General features: G+C 55.2%; 1 protein-coding gene and 1 long non-coding RNA gene across 4 annotated transcripts in view; one reads left to right on the top strand and one right to left on the bottom strand.

Annotated features, from left to right (window-relative positions):
• The window catches only part of SCNN1G (sodium channel epithelial 1 subunit gamma), a 61574-nt gene extending 50047 nt beyond the window's left edge, over nucleotides 1-11527 (top strand). The window contains 7 exon segments of one of the 2 annotated variants that reach the window (NM_001082126.1): nucleotides 5595-5693; nucleotides 6912-7029; nucleotides 7508-7586; nucleotides 7666-7723; nucleotides 7942-8003; nucleotides 10169-10244; nucleotides 10855-11527. In NM_001082126.1, coding sequence (NP_001075595.1) covers nucleotides 5595-5693; nucleotides 6912-7029; nucleotides 7508-7586; nucleotides 7666-7723; nucleotides 7942-8003; nucleotides 10169-10244; nucleotides 10855-11235 — 873 coding nt within the window. In that variant the 3' untranslated portion in view covers nucleotides 11236-11527. 2 annotated transcript variants of the gene reach the window in all.
• A 670-nt stretch (nucleotides 11528-12197) lies between these two features.
• LOC127491490 (uncharacterized) lies at nucleotides 12198-22389 on the bottom strand. 2 transcript variants are annotated; one of them, XR_007920214.3, is made up of 4 exons: nucleotides 22177-22389; nucleotides 14820-14871; nucleotides 13822-14191; nucleotides 12198-12467 (listed from the first exon to the last, which is right to left on the bottom strand). It is a non-coding gene; the product is annotated as an uncharacterized LOC127491490 (long non-coding RNA). The 2 variants fall into 2 exon arrangements; XR_016226117.1 differs by lacking the exon at nucleotides 14820-14871 and having other exon boundaries at nucleotides 22177-22365.
• Between the last annotated feature and the right edge of the window lie 257 nt (nucleotides 22390-22646).

The raw sequence follows: 22646 nt of genomic DNA, 5'->3' as shown, positions 1-22646 counted from the left end.
GACACTCAGGTGTGGGCCATCCCGGATGGCACCTTCACTGCTGTGCCTCCTCATCTCCAGATTACATGCACAACCTAACAGTGCAGATGTGTGCAGGCAGCTGTGATGCCGCGGTTCTCAGGGAATCAGGATAAGAACACGTGTGCACGTGGCAATACAGACACAATTATTTTTTTTTTCCTGAATACTCTCCATCGGAAGCAGGTTGTCTGTGGAGGGCAAGACCATGGATATGGAGGGCTGACTGTATACATTTAAAGATATATTTTATTTATTTGAAAGAGTTACAGAGAGAGGTAGAGCTAGAGGGGGTGGGGGGGTATCTTCCATCCACTGGTTCACTCCCCAGATGACTACAACAGCCAGAGCTGAGCTGATCCGAAGCCAGGAATGAGGAGCTTCTTCCGGGTCTCCCACGCAGGTGCAGGGGCCCAAGGACTTGGGACATCTTCTGTTTCCCAGGCCATAGCAGAGAGCTGGATCAGAAGTGGAGCAGCCAGGACTCGAACTGGTGCCCACATGGGATGCCTGCACTGCTGCCGGCCCCTGACTGTATACTTCTAATGACATGTTAAATGTCTGCTTTTCCTGTGACACAAGGCCTGGCGCATCTTAGGCCCACTGTGGAACTGGGACTATGCCTGCTAAATTGAAATGACTGGAATGGGAGGGGCAACCTGAAAGGTACACTAAGGCCAGCAGGAGAACACTGTGGAGCCTGGGCTGATGCATCTGGACTTGAGTCATCCTGCAGTGGGGAGCAGAGACAGAACGGAACCTGTGATTCAGATGGGTAGGTGCGGGGTGGGGTGGGGGAAGAGAGGATGAGGAAGGGAAAGTGTGGAGGTGGGCAGACCAACGGGGAGATGCGCAGTGGTCTGGGTGACAGGGGCTGAGAGCCAGAGCAGACAGTAAGCAGGAATGAGGAACCGCCGAGGTCACCAAGCGTCTCTTAATAACTAAATGGCCTGAAGGAGAGAAGTTTCTAGAAAGATGCTCAGGTTCCTGACTCCGACCACTAGATCGATGGGTGCTGTTAGTGAATGTGCAGAATGCCAGAGCTGGAACGGGCTTCCGGCTGGGAGAGGAGAGGCCGTGTCCGATTTTGGACATGTCAAGTTGCTTTGGATGCACACAAACCACCCCAAGCCTAGTGGCTTCAAACAACAACAACGATGTATTAGCTCATAATCCCTGGGTTAGCTGTGTGGTCCGGCTTCCTTGGGGAAGTTCTGATGCAGGGCAGGCTCAGCTGCCGTCAGCCAGGGCTCGCTCATAGTGCGTGGATGCGCTGGGGATCTGGGTTCTCCTCCACCAGCTGGGGTCGCACACCGCAGTCTCAGGGTTCCTCACTCAGCCAGAGAAGACGAGTTCTGACGTGCAGGCACTTTCCTAGTCGCAACGTTTAAGTCACGTGATTAACCCAGATTCCAGGGCTGCAGAGTACATGCGCTCTCTTCATGGGATGGTAGAGTTTGGCCACTTTTTCAACCTTCCGCAGACATGGTGGATTTGGTTGAAGTATGCATGGACCTCCTCAGTAGAAACAGCCAGTGGTCAGTTGGGTCTCAGATAAGGATTTGGGCTGGAGGTCAGATTTGGGCATCGGTCATTCCTGTCGAGGTCCGGGAAGTGGATGAGGTCATGCGTGGCAGGCACATATTTTAATAATTCAAACAGACCTTCCTGGGGACCTCGCCGTGTGCTCCACATTATGCTGAGCCCTCCCCAGGCATGAGGCTCCATTAATCCTCACGAGAGGTTTTAGAGATGCTGTGGATAAGAGAGCGAAGTCTGGGTTTGAATCGCAGCTCCAGCCCTTACTGACTGCCCTGCCTCGGGCAGGCTGCTTATCGCTGTCTGTGTGTGTCATTTTCCTCTTCTGTAAAGTGAGCCTGTTGTCAAGGTTAAATGAGTCGATACACTGAGATGCTTATCAGCCTGCCCGGCACATTTTCGGTGCTCCATCAAGATAAATTGTTGTTGTTCCTGAAAAACCGAGAGAGTAGATCAACTACTTTGATCAAAGTTAAACAGTTACTAGGCAGCCCAATGGGATTCAGATCTATTCAGCCTCCTCGGCTCATGTTTCTGAGCCCTTAGCGCGCCTGCCCGGCATCACCGATTGGCCACCGTTGACCAATGGTCACGATGTGGTTCCGCCAGGAGAAGCCCCGTAGGAGAGCTCAGAATGCAATCCCTTTTGCACATGGTCAGAGGAGGTCAGGATGGGGCCATGGCAGGGCACTCCCTACCCCAAGGCCCCCTAGAGACGTAAAGCAACCAAAAACTTTCCCAGCAGTGAGCCCCTCTCACGACAGGCTCAAGGTGTCACTCGCTCACTTGCTCCACTCCCAGCCCAGCTGTCACTGGGAGCAGCAGCACTAGCAGTCTGTTTTGAGAAGCAGGGGAAAGAATGGGCTCCCAGCTCCCCTCAGACCACGCTACACCCACACTTCCGCAGCTCTCAGTGGCCGAGGGCTCCATTTTAGCCTGTTGATCAGGGTTAGTAGACTGCACAACCATGCCTTCAGTAGCCCGGGGAGTGGGAGTGAGGGAGGTCCTTGTAGCCATGGGGACAGTTTTCCACTTAAAGGAGATGTTACCCAGGCATCACGTATGCATTGGAGGCAGGGAAACACCAGATTGCTTGGGTTGAGGGTGGGACATCAGCCGGCCCCCGGGGCTGGCAGAGCCCATAGCTGATGGACAGCTGACAGCACCTGGGGGCCCAAAGGGACATCTGCCCGGGGAGCTAGAGAGTAGCTTAGAGGATGGGCGTCGTGTGATTGAGGTGGCCGTGGCTTGGCTTCTCGGCACCCCTGTCCCCCGCTAGGCCTGGCACACTCCAGTCCAGATGTGTACTGACAGGGGAAGCCCCTTGCTGTTCCTTAGCGGTGAGAAGCATGGAGAATGTGCGTGCATGTGTGTGTGTGTGTGTCTTTCAGAGATGTAGGATCTGATCTGTGAGAGTGGGCACCTGGCGAAGACAAGAGGCCAGCCGGCTACTTCCTCCTCGCTTTGCTTCTGTTGCTTAAACAGTTTTAAATGAGCACTGTCAATTGCCCTTGAAGTCCTCAGAGTTAATTGAGGGAGACTGATGGGTCAGCAGACGGACTGCAGAGTAAACAGGAGAGCGCAGCCGCCCGAGATGCCTGCAGCGTCCCGTCTCACACTTCTCCCTTCCTTTTTGTCCCCAGCTATTCTTTCTTCAGAGGGAAAAGGCTTTTCTTCCCTGCCATAAATCTGCCGTAGTTTCCCCTTTACCCCTGCTTCCTCCCCTGGCCCTCAAATATGCTTATGCGTGCTTCTCCCCCTTCACACGGATGTGCACACATGTAGACCCTAAACTCTCTCTCTAAGCTGTTCACAATTTATGTTCAAGTATGGCTTCCCCTTTGGAGACAGCATCCCTCCCCCCTCCCCACTTTTTTTTTTTTTTTTCCGCCTGCTGGGCTTGTCTGAATTACCTATTTGCTGTGATAGTAAGTTAGAAGGCCGGCGCCATGGCTCAATAGGCTAATCCTCCGCCTTGTGGCGCCGGCACCCCAGGTTCTAGTCCCAGTTAGGGCACTGGATTCTGTCCCGGTTGCCCCTCTTCCAGGCCAGCTCTCTGCTGTGGCCCGAGAAGGCAGTGGAGGATGGCCCAAGTGCTTGGGCCCTGCACCCGCATGGGAGACCAGGAGAGGCACCTGGCTCCTGGCTTCGGATCGGCGCGATGCGCTGGCCGCAGTGTGCCGGCCGTGGCGGCCATTAGGGTGAACCAACGGCAAGAGGAAGACCTTTCTCTCTGTCTCTCTCTCTCTCACTGTCTACTCTGCCTGTCAAAAAAAAAAAAAAAAAGAGAAAGAGAGAGAGAGATAGTAAGTTAGAGCCAAACTGAGTGAACCACAATGCAACATGAGTGAATGAGGTTTTCGAATTTTGAGGGGCCATGGTTTTAGCTTCTCTGATGATCAGGGTATCATTCTACTGATGTGGGTAAGTGGGGATATTAATTTTTTTCCTCCAGGCTCTTGTCATGCCCAAAGATGAGAATTCTAAGAGCTGACATGTAAAAATTAATTATATTCAAAAGGTGAGGAAGGGAGCACGCACACACATGAGCACGGGTTGCCCCCCACAGAGAATAGCCATCAGGAGTGGGCAGTGGACCGAGATTTGCCTGAAAGGAGAAGGCGGGGGGAAGGGAGACAGAGCATGCCTGGTGGTCCCTCCTGCCATGGTCTGTGGCGGGAAAGAGACCCCCCTCCCAGTTGTGGGATCTCCTTTATAATCTCTGGACAGTACCTCTCCAAGTGTGAGGTCACCTGGGAATTCTATGACACATCACAAGTTCCACATGGAACTCAGTGTCCATATTTTCATGCCATCTTCTTGGGTCCCGGGTGAAGCAGGTGCATCCTGGGAAAGGGAGTGTTTTGATTGACAAGTCGGAGGAGAGGATTGCCTATGAGAGTTTCTGCCTCCCAGCTCTGCAGACCTGGCTAGCTGCCCGCCCATGTATCCCACACCACTGCTGTCTTGGGCTCTCCCTGTTCCTATTTTTTTTTCCTTTTTTTTTTTTTTTTTTTACAGGCAGAGTGGACAGTGAGAGAGAGAGACAGAGAGAAAGGTCTTCCTTTTGCCGTTGGTTCAACCTCCAATGGCCGCCGCAGCTGTGCGCTGTGGCCAGCGCATCGCGCTGATCCGAAGCCAGGAGCCAGGTGCTTCTCCTGGTCTCCTACGGGGTGCAGGGCCCAAGCACTTGGGCCATCCTCCACTACAGTCCCTGACCACAGCAGAGAGCTGGCCTGGAAGAGGGGCAACCGGGACAGAATCTGGCACCCTGACCAGGACTAGAACGCAGTGTGCCGGCACCGCAAGGCGGAGGATTAGCCTGTTGAGCCCCGGTGCCTGCCTCCTGTTCCTTTCTAAGAAAGCTTTTTCCAAGTCAGTGACCAGAGCTGGAGCGTAAGGAATTGGGGCCTTCCTGGGGATTGGAATCCTAGGAGCTCACCGCCCCCGACCATCTTCCTACGCCCTCTCCCTGATCCTGCTGGATGTGCCGATGGCTTTCCCAGCCTGCAGAAAACCTAACCCAGGTCTCAGTAGGGCTTGGTTTGGCCTCAGGCTCCCTTTCTGCCTTCATCTCCAGCCATTTCTCTCTTGGGCCAGGTTCCAGCCACACAGGCCCCTTCTGCCACAAGCTTGGCTGTGTGCTCTGCTCCCTCCTCTTTGATTTGAGACAATTTCTTACCATTCTGGGTGGAGCTGGCTGCACGGCAAAAGTCCCCTTCTCAGGGACACGGTCCCTTGTCACGCACACTCCCTTTGTCACCCTCCAGGCTCCCTGCCCGGTGTCACTGATCCCTCTCCAAAAGTGTTTGCTTGTTGCCAGTCTGTCTGCTCACTAAACTGTGAGCTCCATGAGCACAGGAAGTTGTGTGTCTCGATTGCTGTGGATTCTACAGGGTCTACAGCGGCACTAGGCACCCAGGAGGTGCTCAATGCGTTTTTGTTAAGTGAGTGACTAAATGGCTGCTCAGCTCCAGCCCTCTGTCTGGATCCCGCGGGGGAGGGCAGGGCTGACTGTGTGCTCCCTGTAATCGCAGACAGAGTCCTTCAAGCTGAGTGAGCCCTACAGCCAGTGCACGGAGGACGGCAGCGACGTGCCCATCAAGAACATCTACAACGCCGCCTACTCCCTCCAGGTATGGCTTGGCAGGAGTGCCCAGCCCTGGGTCGTGGCCTGGGCCCAGGAGACAAAGTTACATCTCGGCCCAGGTGTGGCTGGGACCAGGAACTCGGGTGAGGATCCCTGGGGTTCATCCAAAGACCTCAAGAACAAGTGATGCCGGCTGGTTCCGGTCCTCTTCAGCCCATCTGTAACCAGAGCTGAGTTGATTCAGGGAGGTTTGTGGGGAACACAATGTACCGCTGAGACGAGCCCACTTCCTAACTAGGCCTTGGCAAGTGAGGGACACGAGAGGCGCAGCCTGGGAGAGGCTAGGGCTCAGCGGTCAGGAGCTTGGCTCCCGGCCCGACTCCTGCGCCTCACTCGCTGGTGACCTTGGCAGGTGGTGGCCCCTTCACAGCCACCGTGGGGAGGTTGGGTTGGATCGGAGGCTGTGGATTGGCAGCTCTGAGCAGCTCTGAGAGCCCCTTCCGGGGGGCCCACCCAGTGTTTCTAGCCTGGGTGGTATTTGAAAGTCAGGACATTGCAGGAGAAAGTGCAGATTTCCAGATATTCTTGAAAAAACAAGACAATCTAGGGAGACTGAGCCTGGGCTTCTGCAGGATAAACGGGGGGTAGAGCTGCCCCTCAAAGCCAGGCATGCGTTCTGGGGTCCCCACTGTTCTCAGCGGTGTGTGACCGGCGCCTAGCGATGAGCTCGCGCACACAGCACTGCACTTCCGCTCACGCTCACAGCAACCTCATGGAACTCGTTTCATAGACAGAGCAAAGCATCAGACGGGTTAAGGGACTTGGCTGAGGCAGGAAGCAGGTGGCCAAGCCGGGATGAGAACCCTAGACTGCAGAGCCCCTGCTGTTAGTGTGGATGCTGTGAGCCCGTAAGCACCGCGGTAGCTTGGGCTCCCCAAAGACCCCGTGTGGAGGCCTTGGGCCCAGGGACCAACAGGTGGGGTCTGTGTTTGCTTCTCTCTGTTTCAGGGCAGCAGCTCCAGTTTCCCCACTTAGCACCCCAGCCTGGCCCCCGAGGCTCAGCTGTCTAATTCTCTACCAGCGTCCCTGCTTTGCAGTCCCTTTGCAGTGAGGGGATTCCTCCCCGCCCACCCTGGCTCCGCCGGCCCAGCTGGCAGAGGGTCATGTCCCTGTGGTCGGCCAAGGCTTGGGGCGGGGCGTGGAGGGCGGGAACTCGCTGGCCTCCATGTACAGGAGCTGAGTGTAGCTGGGCCTCCTCTTTCAGATCTGCCTTTACTCGTGCTTCCAGACAAAGATGGTGGAGAAGTGCGGGTGTGCCCAGTACAGCCAGCCTCTGCCCCCCGCAGCCAACTACTGCAACTACCAGCAGCACCCCAACTGGAGTGAGTGCCACCCCCTCCCCGCCCTGCAGGCCCCGGGAGCAGGCTCGGCTCAGCCCGGGCAAGGCAATCCTTGGGGCCCTGTCCCTGTCGCCTTTGGCCTGAGGGGGGAACGAGATGTTAACTAGAGTTTCACTCCCAGTATTGAGCGTGCAGGTGGCAGGGGGCATTGATGGTACCTTTTCACAGAACAGGTGACCGCAGTTCAGAGAGGTTAAGCAACTTACCCAAGGCCACATGGCCAGGAAGTAATAGGGGTGGACCCTCTCCAAGGGCTACTGCCCCCCCAACTCATGTCCTTAATTGTCACTACCTTCCCAACAACACAAAGTAGCATTTATATCCAGAGGACCAATGTTCCTAGAAAGTGGGACAAGAAATACTTACAATGAGACTACGGGGGCCTCCAGGCAACGCAGGGACCTCCAGGAAGGCGACTGTGACCCCATGGCTCCTTCTCTCCCCTCTCTCTTGTCCCCAGTGTATTGTTATTACCAACTGTACCAGGCCTTTGTCCAGGAAGAGCTGGGCTGCCAGTCAGTGTGCAAGCAATCCTGCAGGTGAGTGGACTTGCAGGGAGGCACAGGCAGGACTGGGCTGGGCCAGGCCACCCCTGCTCACTGTTCCCCTCTCCCCTAGCTTCAAGGAATGGGCGCTGACCACCAGCCTGGCGCAGTGGCCGTCTGCAGTTTCAGAGGTGAGATCTGCCCGCTGTCCCCACGTGAGGTCCTCGCTGTGTCCTGTGGTGGTGGTGGTGGTGGTGGTGGTGATGGGGGCATCGGTCCCAGGACGTGGGAGCTGTCTCACTAAGGGGAAGGGGGAGGGGCCAGAGGAAGGGGTAGCCGAGGATGGAGGACGTGGGGGCCCCGGCCTCTCTGGGCATCCCCAGGCCCACTCTGTGTTTCTCCATTGCAGAAATGGCTGCTGCCTGTTCTCACCTGGGACCAAGGCCAGCAAATAAACAAAAAACTCAACAAGTAAGTTTGCCTCTGCCCTAGTTCCTCTGCCTCTGCCCACCAGGGGCCCCGGCCTCCTCCCTCGCTTCCTCGTTGCCAAACCCTCTCCTTTTCATTCACTCAATCGTGTATTCAACAAATATTTATTGAACTTGTATCATGAACCCTGCTCAAACTTTTCTTGGACCGTGCCCCACAGTGTGAGGTTCGTTTTACACTGTGGCCCGTCGGGTACCTAACTGGAAGACAGCAGGAGACGGCACTTCCTTATCATGCACGAAGCACCTTCAGACAGTGCACACTAGCATGGCCGCAGTGGTCTTCACAGTCCCCACCCCCCACCCCCATATCGGAGACAGGTCCTGGACCTCCTCAGACTCCAACATCCGCAGACGCTCACGTCCCTTCTGTAGAATGACAGTACTTGCTTGTGAGCTTGCACACCCTCCTGTCCATGACTTACAACAGCTCACAATGTCAGTGCTGTGTAAGTCATCGCACACCAGTGTTACGGGGATAATGACCAGAACAAAGCCCATGCATGTTCGTTACCAATCCTCAAATATTTGCTGTCCACGGTTGGTTAAATCAGAGGACGAGGGCTGACTGAATGAATGAGGGGACTTCAAAAAGTCCATGGAAAGCAGAATTAAAAGTCTATTTTGGCACAGAATATTTTGAAATCTATGCATAGCTTTTTCCTTGAAGTCTTTGAAACCCCTCAGATGCATGAGCTTCGAAACTTTTGCATCTGAATAAATTTACCTTCGCATTTCGTTTTTCCATGAACTGTTCCAAATCCCCTCGTCTACTCATTCCCATTGGTCTCAGCACACTTGTCTCTCTCACTCGTGAGCACCCCACCGTACCAGACAGCTGGCAGGCGTTTTGAATGTCTCTTTGGACGCAATCTCCTATGTTCCATTCTATGTAAATTTGTAAAAGTTACTTTTATTTCATGGCTCACAGAGGCACCCTGACCCACTTGAAAAAAGACTCCTCAGCCTTGCAGCTTCTAGTCCCACCTGAGCTGTCCACGCAGGCGTTGATGTCCACGGGAGCTTCAGCAACATTCCCCAGGCCTCAGTTCATGAGCCCCCACGGGTGGAGATGAGATAGGAGAGGGCAGGTGCCCATCTGTGACCCGCGCCCTGGGAATGCACGTTTCTCTGCCATCACTGTCCCCGCGGTGCCCAGCCACTGTGCCTGCCCCAGTGGGAGCCAGGCTGTCCCCCAGCAGTTACTGTGCATCCAGTAGGTGCCATGGGAGGTGCTGGAGTCGACGCTGAAGACCACGCAGAAGTGGTCTCTGCCCCACAGTGCATTCAGCCTAGTGATAAACAGAGACTTGGGCCAAGCGTTTGCAAACTGGTTAGCCAACTGTTTCAAACTAGGCCAAATTTAGCTTCTCAAAGTAACCCATTATCTCCAGCTCTTCCTGAAATATCGAAAGCTCTACCAACAGCCAGTGACTCTCCATTCTTGCAAAACTTCCAACAGCTGAGTCATAGCTGCTCCTTTGGAATGAGTAAGAACCTTCTAGTTCGTGGTAGTTCTATCAGAAGGCAGCGTAGTGCAGCTGGGAGGAACATGGACTTTGAAGCCAGATCTCTCTGGGTTTGAAAAGTGGCTTGGCCAAAGATTAGCTGTGCAGTGTTAGGCAGGTTACTTAACCAATCTGTGTCTCAGTTTTTCTATCTGAAAAATGGGGGGGGGGTATTAAAATAGACATTGACACTCACAGGGCCATTGTGAGATCTAAATGGATTAATTCACGTCAAGTTCTTAACAATAGTTCTTGGCAACACAGGAAGTACCTTATAAATGCAAGCTGCTATTATGGTTGTTACCACTGTAGCCTTATCCCTGGCCCACCTCCCTCATTTACATTATCTTCTGGTCTCCTGTGTATATTTCAGATTGCAATCAGTTACCAATGTCAAAGCTTAATGTAGAACAGGGGCGCTGTGGGGGTAGTCTAGAGGTCAGGAAACAGTTTTTGATGAATGAATGAATGGGAACCGGACCCACGTTGGAGATGTGTGCTCTGGGGATGTAGAAGGAGCCCGTGGTCCCAGTCCTCATCTCCCTGGGGAGTTCAGAGCCTGGGCTGTGCCGAGGGCTTGGGCCAGAGGGAGACATCGAGGCTGTTGACTTACTGGACCCGGCGTTTGGAATTTCCGCAGGACAGACTTGGCCAAGCTCCTGATATTCTACAAAGACCTGAATCAGAGATCCATCATGGAGAGCCCAGCCAACAGTGTGAGTGGCACCCTTCCAGGGCCTATCCTGGGTCCCCACGGGTTCCCCTCCGACAGGCTGTGGGGAGCAGAGCGGGCTGTGGGAACCCAGCCTGAGACAGGAGGGCTGCCAGAGGGGGCAGGCATTTGGCACAGCACCGAGGCCACTCAGGACTACGACGTCCCATATGGGAGTGCCTGGTGCTTCCAATGCAGCATCCTGCTACTGTGCACCCCAGGAGGCAGCCAGTTATGGCCCAAGTGCTTGGGTGCCTGCCACCCACGTGGGAGGCCCAGATGGAGCTCCAGGCTCCCGGGGTCCAGCCTCACCCAGCCCCAGCTGTTGCAGACATTTGGGGAGCGAACTGGCAGGTGAAATCTCTCGGTCTCCGCCTCTCAAACAGAATGAAAATAAATATAAATAAATAGAAGGGCTGCCAAGGCCCAGCCAGGCCTCAGGGCAGACTGGCAGAGCTGGGGGATGCGGGGGGGGGGGGGGAGCCTCCCCACTTCTTCTCCAGGCCTGCTCAGGGGCAGCACCTAGCGCGTGGCTCCCCTGGGAACTGGGGTCCCTGTCCGGGCTGGTGGGGGAGCAGGGCCCTCTTGATGGTGTGGCTCGGCGTCCCCTGCAGATCGAGATGCTTCTGTCCAATTTCGGTGGCCAGCTGGGCCTGTGGATGAGCTGCTCCGTCGTCTGCGTCATCGAGATCATCGAAGTTTTCTTCATCGACTCCCTCTCCATCGTCACCCGCCGCCAGTGGCAGAAAGCCAAGGAGTGGTGGGCCCGGAGGAAGGCAGCGCCCAGCGCCGAGGCGCCCTCCGGCGCCCAGGGCCAGGAGAACCCCGCCCTCGAGATAGACGACGACCTGCCCACGTTCACCTCCGCCCTGAGCCTGCCTCCCGCCCCGGGGGCCCAGGTGCCCGGGACGCCGCCCCCCAGGTACAACACCTTGCGCCTGGAGAGGACCTTCTCTCAGCAGCTCGCGGACACCCGGCTGCCGGATGAGCCCTGAGACAGGGGTGGGAAGAGAGAAGATCGAGTCGGGACCTAGAGCCAAGGTCTGAGAGGGAGCCTCCTGCCCCCACTCTGGGCTTTTCCGGGCACTAACTGGACGCCTGCAGTGAACAACCACACGGCCCCGGCATGTACGGGGCGACCCGCGGGACCCCGCACAGCTGCACTCAAGGGGTCCGCGGATGAGGCTGTGTCCTGCGGCGCCAGAGACAGAGACCAGGACCCAGGAGCCGCGCCGGCTGCAAGCGAGCCCTGGAGAGAGAAGGACCCCGGCGGAGCCCCAGGTCCGGGGTATCACCCCATCCCGCAGCCTGAGCTGCGCCCAAAGATGTGACCCGAGGGGAATGGACGGCGGCTGCTCGGGGCCAAGGACAGGAGGCGGCCTCGGCGCTGGAGCTGAGGCTGTTTGTGAATAAACTGTCCTCTGTCGTTGGCTCTGGGGCGAGGCGTCCTCTGTGCGCTCAGGCAGGAGCTGGCCCAGGGCGCTGGTGCGGAGAGGCGCGTAGGAGCTCCGGGGTGTGGCAGGAACGTCCTGGCTGGGGGGCAGGTGTGGGTGGGGGGAGGACAAGGGTGGGGCCATGCTCTGAGACGTAAAAAGTGCCCTGGTCCCTTACCCAACAGAAAGGAACCAGTTGAAAGGCACCGCTGGGCACTCCTGCCCAATGGTTGCCCAGGGCATAAAGGACTGGGCCCCCATAGCCTGCCCAGCTGTTCTACGGATCAGCCCAGCACCAGTCCGGGACAGACCCCCCATTACCCTCACCAACAAGCCAGCTGCCACGGACAGCCCCTCCCTGCCACCCGCAGCCCGCCAGCGCCATGACAGCCAGACGTCTTAACGCTCGTGGAAGGTGTTCCGGGTGCCGAGGACTGTTTTAAGCACTTAACACAGATTAGCATAGGGGATGGTGAACTACAGCCCCGAAGCCAAATCCTGGTTTTGCCCATAAGCTAGAAATGTTTTGTTTTCGCTTCGAATTTTTGTTTATTTATTTATTTATTTTCATCTTCTTTGAAAAGCAGAGAAAGGGGGCAGGGGGGAGAGAGAGAGAGAGAGAGGGAGAGAGGAGATCTTTCATCCATTGGTTCACACCTCCATATGCCGTCAACAGCTTGGGCTGGGTCAGGCTGAAGGCAGAAGCTAGGAATTCAATCCAGGTCTCCCACGTGGTGGCGGGGGGCCAGGTACTTGGGCCAGCCTCTTCTGCCTCCAAGCATATTAGCAGGAAGCTGGAATTGGAAGCAATTCGAACTCAGCACTCCAGTGTACAGAATGTGTCCCAAGAGACATCTTAACCACCTCTCCCAAATGGCTGCCCCTGTTTCCACTTTTAAATAGCTACAATGTATCAAGACTATTTTCTGACTTATGAAAATGATATGAGGTTCAATGTGTATAAATAAAGCTTTATTGGCACACAACAAGGCCCACTCATTGCTTGCGGCTGCCAGGGCGCTACAACGGCAGGATTCAGTGGTTAGCACGCAGACCCTCCAAGCCAGCAGAGCCTGAGGTGTACCTTCCCTGACCCTCTCCAGGAAAAGACCCGCGTGCTAAGTAGGCGTGGCTATCTCATTTCGCAGGCGAGGAAGCTGCCGCATAGAACAGTTATTTGGCTAAGCTGAGCCACTAGGAAGTTGCAGAGCTGGGACTTGCACCCAGGCAGTGTGGCTGCAGAGCCTGCGTGCGGTATCACTCCGTCATCTTGTGTCTAACCCGAGTCTGCAGCTTTTACAGGTGAGGTCGGTGTCGTTTTGGGTGAGAACGGGGGAGACTCAACCCCCTGGCTACAGGGTGAAAGGGAAGGGGAAAGGTTAGCACGTCAGGACTGACCCCTGCAGGGATGGCTGCTGGCAGAGATTTTAGGCTCTGGGAGAGAGGGGCTGTGGGGCCCTGCCTGGACACCTCTCTGCTCCTTGTGGTTGCCCCGCTGCCTCTCCTGAGGGTTGGCACTGCCAGGAGGTACCTCCCAGCCAGCAGGGAGGTCACTGTGACCCCGAGCTGGATGGAGCTCCCCTTAGGAGTGGGCTCAGAAGCCAGGGCTGCTACCGGCCCGCATCGGGTTACAGAGGGCTCGAGCCTGGCTTCTGTCCGTGCTGGGCTCCGGTGGCTGCAGCCGGTGCCGACAGGAAACCCGCAGTGGATGGTTTACCCCGGGCACTGCCCAGAGAGGAGCTTCTTCCTCCTCCTCCTCCCCGTGGCTGGGGTGGGGGAGCTGTGCCCTCGAATTCATAGAATTGGCCAGTCTCGGCACAAAGTTGCAGGCAGGAACCCTTCCAGGGAGGCTGGGTGGCTGCTGGGTGTGTCAAGGTGAAGCCAGGAGCGTCTGGGACCGACGGCTGCCTACTCCTGTCCCTGCACGCAGGTGTGCACACCCGTGGCTCCCGCAGTGCACTCCCAGGCCACGAGCAAACGTCACCACCTCTGTCAAGTCTTAAACCTTCCCTTGCCCCGAGAGTTTGCACGTCCATGTGATAGCATTGTTACCCTTTGATATAATTTTTTAGAAAACTTAATTTGAAAGGCAGAATTAGAGAGAGAGAGAGAGAAACAGACATCATCTTTATCCACTGGTTCACTCACCAAATGGCTGCAATGGCTAGGCCGAAGCCAGCTGCCAGGAATTCCACCTGGGTCTCTCGCTTGGGTGGGGGGGTCCAAGGACTTGGGCCATCTTCTGCTGCTTTCCCAGGTATATTATCAGGGAGCTGGATCGGAGGTGGAGCAACCAAGACTCTTAACTGGTGCCCATATGGGATACTTGGGTTGCAGGCCACAAGGCCAGCCCCTGATGCAATATTTGTATCCATTTGTTTGACTCAATATTTGTATCCATTTGTTTGACTCTCTCCTTAGAACATGAGCTCTGTGAGAGACAGAATGGTGTCAGCTCTTTGTCCCCAGCTTGACGCAGGACTGAGCCTGGTGTTGCATTTATGAAAAGGTGTTGAGGCTAATGAAAACAAGAACAACAATGATATTAATGGCTAATATTTCTTGAGCACTCATTGTTTGCCTGAAATTGCTCAGCACTTCCACCCAGGCAGCTTATGGAGTTCTCACAGCTCAGGTACTTTTGCAAATACAGAAGCAGAGAGAGGCATGGAGAGTTCTCCTCCTGCACACGCTGTGAGTTCAGTGGTGGGCCCAGGCCAGCGGCTGGAGCCCACACATGCACTTGACCACAAAGGCAGTGCCCTGGGCCTGTCCCGGAGACCAAGTTTGTCTGCCCCAGAGGAAGTCGCTGGCACTCTCTGGCATCAGGTCCAGCCTGCTCAGCCAGGCACCTTCTCGCCCCAGATCGTGGAGGGGGAGAAGGTTCATTCCCAGACCCCCTCGTGGGCAGCCACAGAGGCCAGGGGTTCCTGAATCCCAAGGACAATGACTCCACAAGGATGCTGGTGCTTAGTGTGTGCTGCTGTCCTCATGGCTCCTCTGACAACCCCATCCGGCCCCCTAGTCCCAGACACCAGTGTCCCACCACCCACAGACCATCCCCCCAATGAATGAGAGGCGCCTCAAGCTCATGTGCACCTTGCAAACCTGCACCCCAAGGGGAGACCGTGAATAAAGACTCCAACCTCTCCTGGGACAGACCGGGCCACGTGGGGGTCATCAAGGGTCACTGGGTCACTGTAGAGAGAAAGGAAGCCAATGGTGGGGGGCAGGGAGTAGAAAACGAAGACCCCAGGGCTCTGAGGTTTAAGAAGTGGCAAGAATGCGAGAAAGGGCCAGGACAAAAGATGAAAAAGGCCACCACTGCTGCCTTCTCCTCCTCCTCCTCCTCCTCCTCCTCCTCCTCCTCCTCCTCCCCCTCTTCCTCCTTCTCCTCCTCCTCCAGCCCCTGCCTCCCAGGGCCCCACTTCCCTTCCCTCCACCAGGCTGCTCCCTAGGGCAGATCCCGTCACTTCCTGCTTGGATGCCTCTGGAAGGGAGACTCAAGAAAGAGGACTCACACATCAAGCCCCACCCCCAGGCCTGACATGTGTCCATTTCCTGAGCTGACTGTGTCCAGCTCCAGCTCCAAACCAATCAGGAGCAAGGATTCTGCAGACCCCTTGCTCCCCCAGTAGGGACTTTCCCAACCTGCAGGCATGCCCCCAAATAGCCCAGTAGCACCACTCTGTGACCCCCTGGGGCTGGCGGAAGCGAGCAACACCACACACCACCATTGGAAGGCGTGTGCTGTGCAAAAGAAGGAAGTGTATGGCCGGCGCCGCGGCTCACTAGGCTAATCCTCCGCCTTGCGGCGCCGGCACCCCAGGTTCTAGTCCTGGTTGGGGTGCCGGATTCTGTCCCGGTTGCCCCTCTTCCAGGCCAGCTCTCTGCTGTGGCCCGGCAGTGCAGTAGAGGATGGCCCAAGTGCTTGGGCCCTGCACCCGCATGGGAGACCAGGAGAAGTACCTGGCTCCTGCCATCGGATCAGTGCAGTGCGCCGGCTGCAGCCCGCCGGCCGCGGTGGCCATTGGAGGGTGAACCAACGGCAAAGGAAGACCTTTCTTTCTGTCTCTCTCTCTCACTGTCCACTCTGCCTGTCCAAAAAAAAAAGAAGAAGAAGAAGGAAGTGTAGCTGCAGAGAACAGAGTCAGGGACAAGCTGAAGTGTCCCATGCCCGGGGTGGGAGGGAGCAGGTGACTGCCACACCTCCCCACCGAGAAAACCCCCGCCCAGCTCCCCTCCGTGCCAGTCGGTGGAACCGCTTCCCACCACGCTGTGTCCGTTGCACTGGAGAAGTCCCCAGTAGCTGTTGTCTGGCCTCTTGTCAATTTCTATCTGCAGGTGAGCCAAAGAACCTGGGGCTCCCCGTCGCCTGGTACACAGGTATCACTCTCTATGGTGATGACTTCAGACGGTGAACACACCTAACTGTTGTGCCCAACCCTGCCCTCTCCCTTCCTCCACTCAGCTGAGACCAGGTACAAATGTTGCCATCTCCAGTCTCCCCTTGTCTTGGCAAGTTGGGCAATAAATAGCATTGACGGGTGGAATAAGCTGCCCATTCCATTTCTCTTAATGTGCACACTCAGGGGTGAGTGTCTGGTACAGTGGTTAAGATCCAGGTTGAGACACTCACATTTTAGATCGGAAGGCCTGGGTTCCAATGCCAGTGCCACTCCTGATTCCAGCTTCTTGTTGGTGTGCACCCTGGGAGGCAGCAGGTGATAGCTCGTGTAGTCGGGTCCCTGTGAGCCATGCAGGAGATCTGACTTGAGCTCCCAGCTTCAGGCTTTGGCCTGACTCAGCACTTGCAGGCACTTGGGAGATGAACAAGCAGCTGGGAGCTCTGTCTGTCTCTCCCTGCCTTTCAAATAAGTGAAATAAATCAATTAAAACAATTTTTGAAATGTGCAGAGTTAAAGCCCCAGTGCGGCGCCCACAAGCCTTCAGCATTCACACCCTGTTCATCTCCCTTTCTGAACAAAGGACGCACTGTCCCAGGGCCCGCAGCTCTCCAGCCGCCTAACTCGCATTAAACAGCATCATTTTCTCACCGCGCTTGTTTGCTCAGTTCCCGTCTACTTGCTGTAAACCATCCCGGTGTCTCCATTAGTCTCGCGGTGAACAAGCGCTTATTCATTGCACAGATGTGTGTTGAGCATTGCATCAGTTTGCTATGGGTGCCGTAAGAAATAACCACAAACGCCGGGCTTTCGAACAATAGAAATGAGCTCTGTGAGGGCTGCGGAGGCCAGAGGTCTAAGACAACTGTGACGGGGTGAGATTCCCGGTGCCGGCAGGGCTGTGTGTGCTCCGGGGCTCTAGACGAGAATGTGGCCTTCCGTGGCACTGACCCCATCCCCCATCTTCAGGGCCAGCACAGCAGCTCTGTGCTCATGTCTCTGGTTCTGCCTCTTTTCCACAAGGACACTTGGGATTGTGTTTGAGGTCCACCCGGATAATCCAGGGTGGTCTCGCCCTCTGACGACCCTTGCCACATCAGACCTGCAGAGCCTCCTCTTGTGTCACGGAAGGTAACACTCACAGGTTTTGGGGATTATATGTGGATATTTGGGGTACACCGAGGGAATTATTCGGCTTCCCACAGGGTTCACCATGTGCCACACACTGCTGTAGGAGCTGGGGTCACGTCTGGACGCCAAGCAGACAAAACTCCCAGCCCACATAGAACTTTTGTACTACCAGGGTTGGGGGGGGGGGGGACAGACATAATGACCACTGAGATAAGGAATAAGTCACTTACGTGGCTGTCACAAAAAGGGCTACGGACGTGGCCAAGCAAAACCACAGAACAGAGCAGGGGCAGGGCCAGGGGGCTGGGCCAGCATTATTTGGTCAGGGGAGACCTGGAGAGGGTGTGAGCCAAGCAACTTGAAGGGGTCATATGTTCAGATATATGTGAGAGAAGACGGTTCCGGACAGAGGAAGGAGCCAGCAGCAGCGAAAAAGTTTCCATTTAAAATGAACTTATGGGGCCAGCACTGTGGTGCAGCGGGTTAAAGCCCAGGCCTGAAGTGCTGGCATCCCATGTGGGCGCCGGTTCTAGTCCCGGCTGCTCCTCTTCCCATACAGCTCTCTGCTATGGCCTGGGAAAGCAGTAGAAGGTGGCCCAAATGCTTGGCTCCCTGTACCCACATGGGAGACCTGGAGGAAGCTCCTGGCTCCTGGCTTCGGATCGGCACAGCTCCGGCTATTGCGCCCAATTTGGGAGTGAACCATCGGATGGAAGACCTCTCTCTCTCTCTGCCTCTCCTTCTCTCTCTATGTAACTCTGACTTTGAAATAAAGAAAATAAATCTTTTTTAAAAAATGTGCTGAAGCTGGGCAGTGGGGTTGTACTAAATGCCATTGTAGTGCACACTTTATTGATATTGATTTATTTTATTTGAAATGCAGTCATAGAGATCCTCCACCCACTGATTCACCTTCCAAACGCCTCCAACAGTCTGGGCTAGACCAGGCTGAGTCCGGGTCTCCCAGGTGGGCGCAGGGCCCCTGTGACTTCAGCATCACCTGCTGCCTCCCAGGGTGCACGTTAGCAGGAAGCTGGAGCAGAGGCAGAATTGGGGCTGGAAACCAAATACTCCAGGTGTCTACGCAGTGTCCTAGCCACCAGGCCAAATACCTGCCTTCTTTCCTATTTTTATACACCACATGTTTGAGGGCACTTCAAAAAGTTCATGGAAAAAAAAAAAGTTTATCTTGGTGTAAAATTTTTAGAAATCCATGCATAATTTCATAGCATGCATTTTCCATGAACTTTTTGAAGAACCTTCATATGTCTTTTATGCCTTCTTGTAGTTCATGATTTTACACAATTTTATTTAAAAAAAAAAAAAGGTTTATTTAGGGGCTGGCACTGTGGCGCACCAGGTTGAAGCCCTGGCCTGAGGCGCCGGCGTCCCATATGGGCCCTGGTTCTAGTCCTGGCTGCTCCTCTTCCAATCCATCTCTCTGGCGAGGCCTGGAAAAGCAGTGGAGGATGGCTCAAGTCCTTGGGCCCCTGCACCCGCATGGGGGGCAGGAGGAAGCTCCTGGCTCCTGGCTTTGGATTGGTGCAGCTCCGGCTGTTGCGGCCATCTGGGGAGTGAACCATTGGATGGAGGACCTCTGTATCTATCTCTGCCTCTCTCTGTAACTCTGTCTTTCAAGTAAATAAAATAAATCTTTAAAAAAAAATAAGGTTTATTCAGAAGGCAGAGTGATAGCATGAAAGGGAGAGAGAGATCTTCCACCCTCTGGTTCACTCCCAAAATGGTTGGGGCTGAGCCAGGTGGCAGGGGCCCAAGCACTCGAACCATCTTCTGCTTCCTTCCCAGGCGCATTGGCAGGGAGCTGGGTTGGAAGTGGAGCAGCGGGGACTCGATCCAGCACTCAGATGGGGATGCAGATGTCCAAGTGGTAGCCTCTGCACCACAGTGCACAACATTTTTAAATCTCAGAAAAGAAAGAAAATGGTGAGTAGGGAGCCACATAGGTGTTGCCTGGCCGGTAACAGCAGCTGGAGCTCAGGGGAATACCCAGGGCAAACCTCTCTCTCTCTCTCTCTCTCTCTCTGGCTCTGTCCCCGCCCTCCTCCAGGGAGACAGTTTTGAGAAATGGCCAGCGCCCTGGGAAGTCTCCAGCCAGGCCCCACTCCAGCTCAAGCGTCGAGGGCCACCTCCCAGCACACTGACAAAGGATTCCAGCTCCTCTCCTGGGGCAGGACCAGCCCAGGGTGGAGAAGGGCCCGGATGAGCCGGATTCCTGAGACACGTGCTCTAATTGCCAGCTGAAGGAGCCTCTTTGTGCCCAGCTGCAAGTGGAAGGAGCGGGAGGAGGAGATGAGACAGAACTGATTGTTACGGCGCTCCCGTTCCGTCTGCCCGTCTGCCCCTGCTGGGCTGCTCCTATCTCTGAGCCGACCTGCAAGGCGTTTGTTGGACAAATCTGCAGTCTGGCCTCCACTCAGGAGTCTGACAGCTATCTTTTGTTCTTTGGAATAACATCATTAAAAATACATTTTTATTTGTATTTATACAAAAGTAATTAATGTTGTGTTAGGAGGCTTGTTTGCAAGTGACAGAAGTAACTCTTGTTGGATTAAGAAAAATGAAATAGCGTAGACTTAGGCTCATGGAACTGAGAAGTCCAAGGGTCTCTAGCTTCAGGTATGGCTGGATCCAGGGACTTAAAACGTGAGAGTGAAACTGTCGCTTCCCAACTCTGATCTGTGCATCCCCTTGTGTCAGCTCCACTCTTGTGTCAAGACAGATGCTGAAGCCCCAGACATGCGTTGTGTCTCTCAACAGCCCTGGAAGAAAAACAGCTTCTCCCTTAACATTATTCTGGAAAACACAATTGTTGAGTGGGCTTGCCTGGAACATACTTGGGCGGTGGGCTTCTTTTAGAAGCAAACACTGCAGGCAAAGGAGTGAAGCGCTGCGATTGGCCAGGCCTGGACGAGGGAGCAGGTGCACTCTCCAAAGCCACTCGGAAAGCAAATGTGGGGCCAGTGCTGTGGTGTAGCGTGTAAAGCTGCCACCTGTGATGCCAGCATTCCCTATGGGCGCTGGTTCAAGACCTGGCTGCTCTGCTTCCAATTTAGCTACCTGCTAATGGACCTGGGAAAGCATCAGAAGGTGGCCCAAGCGCTTGGGCTCCTGCACCCATGTGGAGACGGTGAAGAAGCTCCTGGCTCCTGGCTTTGGCATGGCCCAGCCCTGGCCATTGTGGCCATTTGGGGAGTGGATGGAAGACCTCTCACTCTCTCTCCCCATCTCTCTCTCTGTCTCTCTGTATATCTCTGTAACTCTGCCTTTCAAATAAATAAGAAATAAATCTTAAAAAAAAAAAGCAAGCAAATGGGATTGTCCAAGAGCCACCAGCGCTCAGCACAAATAACAGATACCTGCCGGACACTGGGAAAGCGGAAATTTTCAGAAAAGCACAAAGAAGAAAACACAGACCAGCCACGACTCCACCACGACAGGCTTCCTTTGGGCTGTGTTTGCACACACAGGGAAATCAATCGAGCCCCGAGGATCTCCTAGCCCAGCAACGGGAGAATGCTCAACCTGACCAGGACAAGAGAAGAACAGCAGTGGGCACTCGGACGAGACAGTGAGGCCGGTCCCCGTGGGTCCCCGCCAACACCTGTCAGTCCACAGGTGTCTGCCAACCTCCACACGGATTCCTCACCTCCAGCCCCTCCAAAGTGCTCATCCACTCACCCACTCATGTGGCCATCCGCCCATCCTGCCACCCACCTGCCCGGTACTCGTCTTTAAAGCGCCAAGGTCAGAATGCCTGGTTCTCACCCCAGTCCCAACACTGACTAGCCGTGTCACTCTGGGAAGTCACTTACCTTTCCCCATCTATAAAGACATTACCAACATCTGCTGCACACGATCCTGTGAGGATAAAGTGAGCACGGCAGATGCCAGGTCTGCTCGAGGGCCCAGCTCACGAGAGATCCTCAGCAGAGTCTGCTGGCTGGGGTTTGGGTGGTGTTTTTATGACAACAGGTACTTGCCACACTCCAGGGGCTGCTGAATGGGCCACAGCCTACAGGTTTTCTTTCTCCCTGCTACCCTGGAGACAGAGTCTTGGCTGCAAGAACTTTTAGACCCACAGAGAAATGTCCTTTGGAATGCCCTGATAAAAAGGTTAAAAGAAAAAAAAAATCACAAAGTTCTCAAGGCAGGCATCTAGGATCTCCCAACTTCAGGCCGAGCTGAGAAGTCGCCACACTGGATGGACGGACGTCAGCACCCCTTGTGGTGCTGATTTGGGGAGTGGGTGGCCAAATGCTAGCCCAGCCTTCAGGGACGGTTTATGGAAATGATGGGGTTCCGGGACCTTCCCCCTCCCAGGTGGGGAGGGGGGTGGGGGAGGCATCCACCACCTCCTCCCACGCGGCAGAGGTGTTGGGGAAGGGAAGAAGCTTGTTCGCCAGGTGGGAAATTGGATGTTGTTTTCTCGGCCAAGGCTGGAGGTCCTGGAAGAATGTTCCAGGACTTTGTGAGTGATGGATGCAGCTTGGGAAGTAAAGGGGTCCGTGGTTTGTCCTGAGCCAGCTTGTTCCAAAGGCTGTATCCTGAGTCTCAAAGGAAAGATGGAAAAGGGACAGGAACAGAGAGTGGGGGCCTCAGTCACCGGCCCATGTGGCCAGGAGGGGGCCCAGCCCAGCCGGGGTGGGGCCCCGCCAGTGGCCAGGCGCCTGGTCCTGAGGGTCCTGCCTCCCTAGCGGGCTGCTTCCCCCACCCCAGCATCCTCAAGGTGGGCCCGACATTCCCCAGGGCCCTCTCTGCCGCCTCCCTCCCTCCCACTCTTTGCTGCCCTGCTCCTTTGAGGCTGCTGGCGTCTGCGACTTCATCCTTCCCCACGATCACCCAGATCCCCTGAGCAAGCCAGCTCTTGCTCTCCTCTTCCTTCATTCCTGATTTTTCGGGTGCTGGCATCGGCTTTGATCCAGGAGTGGGGAAGTACGCGACTCACCTAAATGAAGCCGCTACAGATGCGTCTCGCTTTAAGCACGGACAGACCCAGGTGTTCAGCCAGTCCCAGGGCTCCATTACCGGTCCCCCGCTTCCTCTTCCTTGAGTCCTTGCTCCAGGGGACAGAAAGATGCCTCCGACACCCACAACTGCCCCTAAGCTGCCATCGCTCTCACAGCTCATTCATGTTCAAGAAGACCAGTTTATATTCCCCTAGTTTACGTGCATCGACTCTGATTGGTCCTATCTGGGTCACATGCCCAGATCTGAACCAATCACAGTGGTCGGAGGTTGGAATACCCTCCCCGGCCCTGTCCACATTATATGCCCATCATCCTTGATGAGAGTGAGCTCCGCCCAAGGCACAAGGGTCTCCAAAGACCAGCGGCTGGGTAAACAAGCATAGGGCCTCCTACTTGAACTCTGAATGGCTCTCAGAATTTCTTGAATTCCTCAATTCCAAGAACGTCC

This window comes from Oryctolagus cuniculus, chromosome 19 (assembly GCF_051225735.1).
Source record: "Oryctolagus cuniculus isolate XC-2025 breed Fujian yellow rabbit chromosome 19, ASM5122573v1, whole genome shotgun sequence".
NCBI classification, from domain to species: Eukaryota; Metazoa; Chordata; class Mammalia; order Lagomorpha; family Leporidae; genus Oryctolagus; species Oryctolagus cuniculus.
The sequence above is the reverse complement of the archived record's forward strand: the minus strand, read 5'-3'. Positions and strand labels throughout refer to the sequence as shown.